The following is a 10,019-nucleotide window of genomic DNA, read 5'->3' on the forward strand; positions in this document are numbered from 1 at the left end:
CCGAGCCCAAGTCTGCTTTTCTAATGTGTCCACTGGCAACAGTCTGTGGACCATGGTAAGAATTAAGGATGGAGAACAGCCAATATAGCAAATATTCAGTAGAGGACAGCCATATGACCATGAGTACTGTCATCATCATCACAGCATTGATGCTGAGAGTGCAGGAGTAGTCCCAAGGCTAGCAGCGGCCCTTCCAGCTGCTGTCCCTTATCACTCATCTCACCAACTCCCCTCTTCCTGATCCTTTCCCCAGGGCATACTAGCAGTGTCAGGGGCTACACGTACAGGGAGGGGCCCAGATTACAGGCACGCTGCCTTCAAGTCCAGTGTTTTTGCAATATAAGAACTAATGAAAGTAGTTCCAGAAGAGACGGACAGGATGCCCTCAAAAGAGACCTGGAATGAGGGGAACTGAAAGGAGACCACAGCCAAGCCACATCCTCTCTGGGGCCTCAGTCTCCTTCCTCATCTGAACAACCAGCTGAGCCTGTATTCTCTGTCAGCTGACTACAGGAACCGTGGCCAAGCCTCCACACCTCTGATCAAGCCACTGCCCACCACACCATGGCCGAGCCTCCAGTAGGCCACCGCCCAACCCTATAGGGTACCCCTCACCAATCTCAGCATCCAGGCCATTCACAGAGGTCTTCAGGGATCCCACCAGCTCTGATTGATCCCCGTCAGTATCTCCACTTCTGGGTAGCTGGGGCCACACAGGGGTGTCCCATGCCAAATTCTGGAGGTCAGGGAGACTAGGGGCATTTCTGCCTGCCATACTAAGCTCTAAGATTCTGAGGAAGATCCACCTAATATCTGAAAGCCCAAGCCCAGGAATCATCCTTGACACCATCTTTCCCCTACCTCTCATATCCCTGCCATTTGTCATCTTGTTTCATCTCTGCTGCCACCTCACTCATCAGAGCTTCCCTTCTGACACTTGCAGCAGCCTCTTAACCTCTCATCCTGCTTCCCTGCCCCTCTGTTTCATTTCAGGATCCGGATGACAAAGTGATCTTTTCAAATAGCCAAGGTGATCACGTCACCCCAAGAAAGCAGCCTTGAAGGCCTGGTGCAGCCCATCTGTTCCCACTACTTCCCGTGCTCTTCTCCCTTGTTCTCTCCACTCTGGCTTTGTGGCTTCTGCCAGGTCCCTGGGTGCCCTGTTCTCACTGTCTCACTCCACTCCCCCTCACCTGATGGACTAGCTCACCCTTCAGCTTAGGCCAGCCCAAGTTCCTTTATTATAGTACCTCATGAAACCAGATTTCATTTCCTTTAGGGTACTTATCTCCCCATATAATCACACATTTTATTTTATTTATTTATTTATCCTTTTTTTTGAGACAGAGTCTCACTATGTCACCCTAGGTAGAGTGCCATAACATTACAGCTCATAGCACCTCAAACCCTTGGGCTTGAGCAATTCTCTTGCCTCACCTTCCCAAGTAGCTGGGACTATAGGTGCCCACCATAACGCCTGGCTATTTTTTGTTGCAGTTGTTGTTGTTTAGCTGGCCCCAGCTGGGTTCGAACCTGCCACCCTCTGTGTATGTGGCTGGCGCTGTAACCACTGTGCTATGGGCACCAAGCCTTATTCTTTTTTTTTGAGACAGAGTCTCACTTTGTTGCCCTTGGTAGAATGCTGTGGCATCATAGCTTACAGCAATCTCAAACTCTTGGGCTCAAGCAATTCTCTTGCCTCAGCTTCCCAAGTAGCTGGGACTACTACAGGCACTCCCCACAATGCCCAGCTACTTTTAGAGGTGGGGTATTGCTCTGGCTCAGGCAATCCACCTGCCTCGACCTCCCAGAGTGCTGGGATTATAGATGTGAGCCACCATGCCAACCCTATAATCACACATTTTAAAGTGTGGATTTCTCATTAATGTCTGTCTTTCCAGCCAACTGAGGTCCTTCAGGACAAGAACTGGGACTTTGTTCCCAGCGACCTGGTAGAGATCCCAGCACACACTAAATGAGTATCTAATAAGCACCTGTTGATTGACCAAAGCAGGAGCTTCTGAAAAGAACTAGAAATGAACATAGGGAAACTTCAAACTGAAACCCTCAAGGCTAAAGAGCAATTTTAGAGCTCCAATAAGGCAGGAAGGCCTCATGGAGCAGCTTGGCACCAGCCGTGGTGGGATCTGAAGAACCTAGAAGTCAACTGGAACTGGCCCATGGGGAGATGCCATGTTCAGCTGGGAAGGGCTACAAGCTTCTCCTCTTGCGCATCTGGCATTGGTAGCTAGAGGGATGGTGACTTCTCCCTTTCCTCCTTTGCTTCATTCCATGCAGGCCCTTCCCACAGTCTCATGAAGGGTCAGAGTAAACACAAGAAGGGCTGGACCATTCAGGATGTATCTCAGAACCAAGCCCCAGTCCAGAGCAGCAGAGAATAGTGGGGGGGAGGGGGCATATGACCAAGATTTAATAAATTCTGGATCTGCCACTTAAAATTGGGGTCCATGAGCAAGTAACTTCATCTCTTTAAGCCTCAACATTTTGTCCTTAAAATGGAGATAATAATGCCTCTTGAATATGATTGTTTGGAGGAGTAAATAAAATAACAAATGCTTCAGAAAGTGCTCTGCCCATAGTGGGAACATTGCAAATATTTGTGAAATAATAAATGAGTGAAAGCTATTTAATAGGTTTAGAAATCTCTTTTCTGGAAATGTGCTCTATCCTGCATGAATATTAGGTTTGGATCCATGCAAAATAAGTCAGGCCAATTAATCAATTTACTCATTCCATCATACACACTTGGAAGGAAGAGGTTTTGGAATTAAAATGCACATATGCAAAACAACCTGGCAGGGCCCTGGGAGGATCAAATGTGATAATGTATGAGAAAGCGCTTTGTAAACTGTGAAGCCCTGTACAAATGCTAGTTGTCCTCATTACTAACATGTTTACAGCTTGGTTGGCCCTGAAATTGCTGGCTTAACCTGAATGAGAAAAGTGGGCAACTTTCCAGGATTTCAGGGCTAGGCCAAAAAGTCCCCAGATGAAGAGGCCTGGACTGAGCAGTACACAGACCACCCTCACCCCAGCCCACCCCACACGCCCCACTGTCACAGTGAAGTTTCCAGTGGAGTCAACCAAACTATGGTGGACTCAGAACCTCTGCACTGAGGGAGGCCCGGAAGACACCTGCTGCCTTGAGTGCCCAGGCCGGGGGCTACAAAACAGCAGTCCCCAAGAGCTGCAGGTCATATGGAAGAGTAAATGGGCCAGGTAGGGGCTGAAGGAAATGGAGGGGCACAATCAGTCAGGGAAGAGCCCACCATCATCCTAGTATAGCAACCATTGGCACTATGCAAGCCCACCGCTGCCAGATCTAGCTTTTTTCCCCCACAGAAGCCAAAACTCCAGATTTTTATGTGAAATTTTTTGATTTTTAAATACTAGCAACTAATTTTTTAAATGTTGAAAACACTATATGGGCCAAATGAAACGTGTGCCGATTGCATTCAGCCTTGGCAGGCCAACCTTCAGCTGCCACCTGGCCCATCCCTCCTGGGGCCTGCCAGAGACCCAAGTCCCTGGCCCTCAAGGAATCTCGGTGGGTCCAGAAAAGGCTGCCCCTTGTGCTGGGGACTCACCCTCTTCAGAGGCTCCTCGGCCCTCCTTGGGGGTGCAACAGCCATTTTCCACTGCTCTGGAGGCTTCGGACGGGGTGTTAGCTGCACTTTCTCCTTCTGCTGGGGCCCCGCCCTTCTGTCCCCCAGCAGGGCTCCCCTCTTCTGGCTGGGGCTCACTCCGCTTCTCCAAGTCCCCATTGGGTAACAGCTCTGAGGGGCCTGAGTCCTGGGCCGTGGATGGGGTCTTGGAGGTCACTGCAGGGTCTTTCGGTGTGTCGCTACTTTCCACCTGGAGAGATGAAGGAAAGAAATACAAGGGGAGGATTAGACCAGTGGTCTTAGGCCATTTTGGATCATTGATCTTCCGAATTTCTGGTGACTGTTACATCCCCTATCCAGAAATTGTGTTCACAAAAACCTTCATGAAGTAGATACATTCGTATTTTGCTTTCAGTGTCAAAGAGTTTATAAGCCTGACCCCTGAGAGGTCTGTGGAATCCAGTTTAAGAAAAAGGCAGAGCCAAGCAGGTTTGCCAGCCTGATTTCACTGCTCAAGGAGCACCCCTCCCACACACGCTGAGGTTACACAGGGCCTCCAAGCCCTCTCTGCAGCTCCTATTAAAGAACAAATGTTCCCCTTAATTCAAAGAGGACCCCCTCTCCAAAAGGTTCCAATGCCACCAGCTCAATTCTGGGAATCCAGGCTGGTCTGACTGCTGTGGTCAGGGCTACACTCCTAGCTTTGTCTTTGGTCTCTTAAGGAAGGAGGATCCAGTGAGGCCTCTGCCAGATCTGTGAAGCAGGTCTCTGTGCCCAAAGCCTAGCATAGCTCTTTTCACCGCAGCCTGGGCCCCCAAGAGTTCTCCCAGAAAAGCCAAGGACCAGCAAGCACCTTGCAGTCTCTGTACAACCCCTCGGCCAGGGCTCCCACATTGCTCCCTCACAAAGGAATGTACCGCTTCCCTCCCAGAGTCAGAGAACTGACCATGCTAAGGTTCCAGGTAATAAAAATCTAATCAAGAGTAATCCTGGCTGTCTTCACGTGTCCCTGCATAGTGGACAAAGCTCTTCTCTCCACTTCTGACTCCTGTGGAGTTTCTCAGCCTCCCTTGGAAGTAGGTGAGGAACCTGGGGCTCTCTGAGAATTTTGTGATTTGCTTGAGGTCACACACTTTGTAAGGACGGACCAAGTGCAGGAGAGCTGGATGCCCTCAGCGCTATGCTGTGTATATCTAGTTGGTCTTCAGCTGTCTGGAAGCAAGTGGCCAGGACACATCAGGAAGAATGGAGGTGTCCAGCTTGGGGCAGGAAGGGTCCCTGCGCTCAGAGCTCTGCCATGCCCAGAAGCACCAGGCTGCCCCACTGTCTCTGTTTATGGAACGCTTGCCCAGCAGAGGGCGGGGGAATGTCAGCTCAGTAAGGCACTGATCTCAGAGAGCACCTCGGTTTCCCTGCCTGCAAGGTGGGGAGCACCTAGACCAATACAGGTTTTGTCTTTCCTAAGTCTTCTTTTTTTCCTATTTATGAAGATCAGACACTTTTTTTTTGGCTGGAGCTGGGTTTGAACCCGCCACCTCTGGTATATGGGGCTGGTGCTCTACTCCTTTGAGCCACAGGCGCTGCCCCAAAATCAGACACTTTTTTGTAATAAAAATTCAAACCATACAAAAATGACTAGTGTTAAAAAGTTAAAGTTCCTATTTCAACTCCCTACCCACCAAATCACTCCCCCAAGGCAAACCATTATTAACAGTTTGGCGAGTATCCTTTCCAGACTTTTCTCCATGCATCTACAGTCATGTGTAAGTTACATGTTTATATACATGTATTCTTACCCACATTCAGATCCAGAAATGTGTTTTTTGAAAAGGGTAACATACTAGTCATAATGTTCCGCAACTTGCGTTTTCACTTAACGAGCATAGTGGGCATCTCTCCATCCCTGTGCATATGGATGTTGCTACTCTAACATTTATGCAAACAGTTCCTTGAGGGTGGGCATTCAGGTTGATTTACTTTTTGCTGCAGTGAACATCTTTGTGCTTACAGCTCTGTACACCTGTGTGCCTCCATGAGACAGAGTTTCACAATTGGACGGGCTAGGGGAAAGGGCCCGCCCATTTAAGTGTATAGAGACACTGCCAAGTTCCCTCCAGGCCACTCGAGTTCACACCCTGGGAGCACTCTGGGTACCCCTTCCCTCCCCCTGCACAGCTGATTTTCAAGGTTGCTTCTGCTCTAAGGGTCTAGGACTTGAACTCTGAGTCCACTGCTAATTGGTGAGGAACCCCACAGGTGGCAAATAGGGACAAGAGCCTTGGGAAAAAACAGGACCAAACCTGAGTCCTCTCATGTGCGCTTCCCTCCCTGGATCAGGCTCCCAAGCACAGGGAGCAGCCTTAGAGGAAGCAGGCGGCCCTCAGGGGCCTTGCCTACTGCTGTCTGTGACTGTGCGGGCGGCTGGCAGGCCTGTTTCCAGGAGAGCCTCCCCTGGAACATGTGTGCGCTCCTTAGAGTTGGGAGGGAGGGCTGCAATAAGAGGAAGAGGAGGCATCTAATGGAAGTGAGAAGTCTTCAGCTGGACTCTGGGGCCTGGGTCGATGCTGATGCCAGCAGAGCCGGGAAGGCCAAGCGCAGTAAGGAAAATGAAATAAGCAGACCCCTGTCCACCACCTTATCCTCCACGCTATGTGTTGGGGCCCTCCCAGAGCTCATTACAGTCTCTGCCACATCTCTGCTTAAGCATACAGAGCTTAAGACTGATCCTCTCTGGTATAACATCGGTCACCCTCCAAAGCTCGGTCATGCGCCCAGGCAGGCTGGAGAGTGGAGTGCCCAGAAAGCCACCTTTGACGGCCCAGCTGTGTGGGGTACCACATAGCCCCAAACGTGGCACTACCAGGGAGGTGGGTGTGGGGTCCGGCTGGCCAACTCAGCCTGAGTTTAGGTCAGAGCCAATCGCTTACCATGGCTGTATCTTCCTCCTCCCATTTACGGCCCCACAGATACCTCAGGTTGGGGCAGGCTCTGACCCCCCGCAAGGCTGCTCAAGACAACTCCACTGTCACTTCCTGCCTGGGCCACATGGCCTCCTCTTACTCTGGGACTCACTTCCTGTTGACTGCCAGCCAGTTCCATGGCATAGAGACCTAGGACTGCCAGCTCTGAGACCAACACAGGCCCAGGGGCTGGACCAACCCAGTCACACACACACACACACTAAGTGCCACCCCTCACCCCCAGGCCTGCCCTGGAGAACCCCGGCCTGTAGCAACATGGGAAGTGCCTTCCAGAGATGCCTACGAAGGTGGGAGGGAGTCAGGCATGCGGGGTAGGAGGAGCCACAGAACTCCAGCCCCAGCGTTAGCTCAGCGGCTGAAATCCCAGGGCCTCCAGTCCACCAGTCTACACTCTCCTCTCTCCCCAACCAACTCAGCTTCCACCACTGGCCTCTCTGGTTCTGGGCGAGCCACGTCAGCCAAAGCTGTCAGGGGGCTGACAACTCCTGCCCTGGTCAACTTTCGGTCCATCTCACCCATCAAGAACCCCCTAAACTCAGTGTGCTCCAAGGCCCAGGATAACTGGGCCAGCAAATGCACCCAGAGGCAGGCATGAGGTCAGCAAGCAAATGGCCTGAAACAATTCTCCAAATATCGAAAGAGGAGCTGGGTGCTAAGAAGGCATCTTAGGCATGAAGCCCAGTCTATAAACCCAGAAGCGGCTACCCCAGCCAGGCATGCCCTCCCCTCAGCCCCTTCTCTCCTGTCCACTGTCATCATTAGCACGGGGACTTGGCTTGCTCCAGTGAGGCTTAGCATGGCCAGCCGGCACCTAATGCACACCCACGGCTGACTTGTGAATGGCAAAGACTAGATTCAAAGTGAGAGACTGCTCACAACTTGAGAGGCAGGTCAGCTTTGCTGCCAGGTCAGATGTTAAACAATCTACTTTTGTCTGCTTTGATCTTGACAGTTGCCTGGGAAGGAGGCACAGCACACTCCCGAGATACTCATTTTGTCCATCACCTGGGCAGCATTTGGTAGCCATTTTAGAAGGCACCAACAGCAGTTGCAGCTGCAGGAGACAATTTCAGAGTGGGATAGCTTCAGCCTGTCACTTCTCCTGCTTTGGGAGTGGGGAGCTGGGATGGCAGCTGCAGGGTCGTGAAACTAGTACCATCCAGGATGTGAGCAAAGTCTGGGCCCCCACTGTCTGCCTGTGCCCGCCAGGTATGCCTCATTCTGAGTCTTCAAACTGTCAGCCCCTTCAGGGACCCTCAGAGTTGGTTTGCCCTTCCTTTTAGGCAAGACCCCCGCTACTCCTGCTGCTCTGTTGCCCACCAACCCTCTTTAGGTGTCTCTGGTGAGCGGCTTATCCCAAGCAGGTTAAAGAGTACTTGTCAACTGGGGGAGTTTGCAACCCTCCACCCTCCACGACATTTGGTAACAAGTGCAGAGACATTTTTGGTTGCCACAAGGAGTAGGGTGCTAGCATCTAGTGGGGAAAGGCCAGGGAAGCTGCTCAACACCCTACAAGACACAAGACGGCCCCAACAAAGAATTATTCCAGCTACATCAGTAGAGTCTGAAAAGCCCTGGGTGGAGGCTAGAGGAATGACCAGGGACTGCCTTCACCTAAGGAATATTTTTTAAAACTTTTAATAAGCTGGGGTGAAATAACCATAACATGAAATCGACCATTTTAACCATTTTTCAGTGTACATTCACATTGTTGTACAACCATCATCACCACTAATCTTCAGAAATTTTTCATCATCTTGAGCAGGAACTCTGTCCCCATTCAACACTAACTGCCCATTCCTTCTCCCCTAGTAACCCCTATTCTACCTCTGTCCTCTATGGCTGCAGTCCCCAACCCTTGGGCTGAAGATTGGTAGGTACCAAGATAGCGGAGAGTGGCCTGTTAGGAACAGGGCTGCACAGCGGGAGGTAAGCAGCCCCAAGGCAGCTAGCTTCCTCTGTATTTCCAGCCCCTCCCGGTCACTCACATCACCACCGGAGCTCTGCCTCCTGTCAGATCAGGAGCAGCATTTGAATCTCATAGGAGGGTAAAGGTGCACTCCTAAGGTGCCATGTGTTTGAATCACCCCGAAACCGTCTGTGAAACTGTTGCTGGTGCCAAAAAGGCTAGGGACTGCTGCTCTAAAAGAACATTTTAAAGTCTGTGTGTGTGTGTGTGTGTGTGTGTGTCTCACATTCACACACACCTGGGAGGATCTATGCGTGGCCCAGGCTTTGGAACCTTAGCCTCATCCCCAGCTCCCAAAGCGCCCCCTCCACAGTGGGCAGGTGTGCCCGGCTGGCCCAGCCTTACCCTGCAGGAGGGGTAAAGTCCACTCACTGGCAGGGAGGCAGGCAATCTTCCCAGCCCACTGCTGCTTTGTTTACAAGGCTCTTTCTCACCCTCCCTCCTTACACGGGAAGCTAATTACTTGTTTACCCTGTGTCTCCCTCCCAGACTGTGAACTTTCCCTTGTTTATCCTTTTACTTCTCTCCACTTACAGCACTCTAGTGTCAAGCACAAGACCTGGCACATGTATGCTTATGAAATTCATCGATTTAGTTGTCTTAGTGATCTTGAGGTAGCTAGTGGCATTCCCATCTTTCGGAGGAACAAGGCTAGGAGGCTTGCCTCTGGTCATACCCTGACTGGGGTAAAGCTCCAGGGGTGATCCAGGGACAAGAGAGGTGTGTAAAGGCTGACTCTCTCTCTGGCCGAGTCTCAGGAAGAGCCCTCACAAGAAGGGAAAGGAGGCTTCATGGGCTAGGAAAAGCCAGGAATAGGGTGCCAGAGATCTCCCTGGCAGGAAAAGCCAGAGGCAAAGCAAGGAGCCTTCTGCAGTGACCAATTCTCCAGGCCTGTCACAGTCCCTTTGCTCAAAGTCTGGGCCAGACACCACAACTGACTGCTCCTTCATCCCAGGTGGGGCCCCTGTCTCCCGAAGTGGGGCAAAGTCTGAAACTCTCAATGGGAAAAGACTGATTTGTAAGTTGCTTTATTATAGTTTTAAAAATGACCCACAAAAACTAAAACCAGGTATTGGAGAGGTGGGGCCCCGGTACCTGGGCTTTAGGAGCCCATTCTCTAGGCTACAGCCCCACATCCAGCACTCACCTGGGCTGGGAAGCTTGGAGGGGGCAAGCCAGGCAGATGCCTTCCTCCCTTCTACCCAGGCTGGGGCTCCTCTGGCTTTCACTGTGAGACCCTGACATGGTAGTGGCCTCACCTTAGTTACCACAGAGGGCGATGCCTGCTGTGGTGCCTTCAAGACCTCTATGGGCTCTGGGAACCCTGGTGTGTCTGGCCAGCCACAGCTTCTTGCTGTATTGATTGGTTGATTGATTTTTATTGAGACAGAGTCTCACCATGTCGCCCTCAGTAGAATGCCGTTGTGTCATAGCTTACAGCAA

At 51.2% G+C, this 10,019-nt stretch overlaps 1 protein-coding gene across 2 annotated transcripts in view; it reads right to left on the minus strand.

Moving 5' to 3' along the window:
• Positions 1–10,019, minus strand: part of DNMT3A (DNA methyltransferase 3 alpha) — a 104,148-nt gene that overhangs the window by 43,291 nt on the left and 50,838 nt on the right. For both annotated transcript variants that reach the window (XM_023511849.1, XM_012803766.2), the window contains exon 4: positions 3,609–3,876. In XM_023511849.1, the coding sequence (XP_023367617.1) occupies positions 3,609–3,876 (268 nt within the window). The remainder of the gene's footprint in view (positions 1–3,608; positions 3,877–10,019) is intronic.

The sequence above is a fragment of the Otolemur garnettii genome, unplaced genomic scaffold (assembly GCF_000181295.1).
Source record: "Otolemur garnettii isolate 467f Iridium unplaced genomic scaffold, OtoGar3 scaffold00022, whole genome shotgun sequence".
NCBI lineage: Eukaryota > Metazoa > Chordata > Mammalia > Primates > Galagidae > Otolemur > Otolemur garnettii.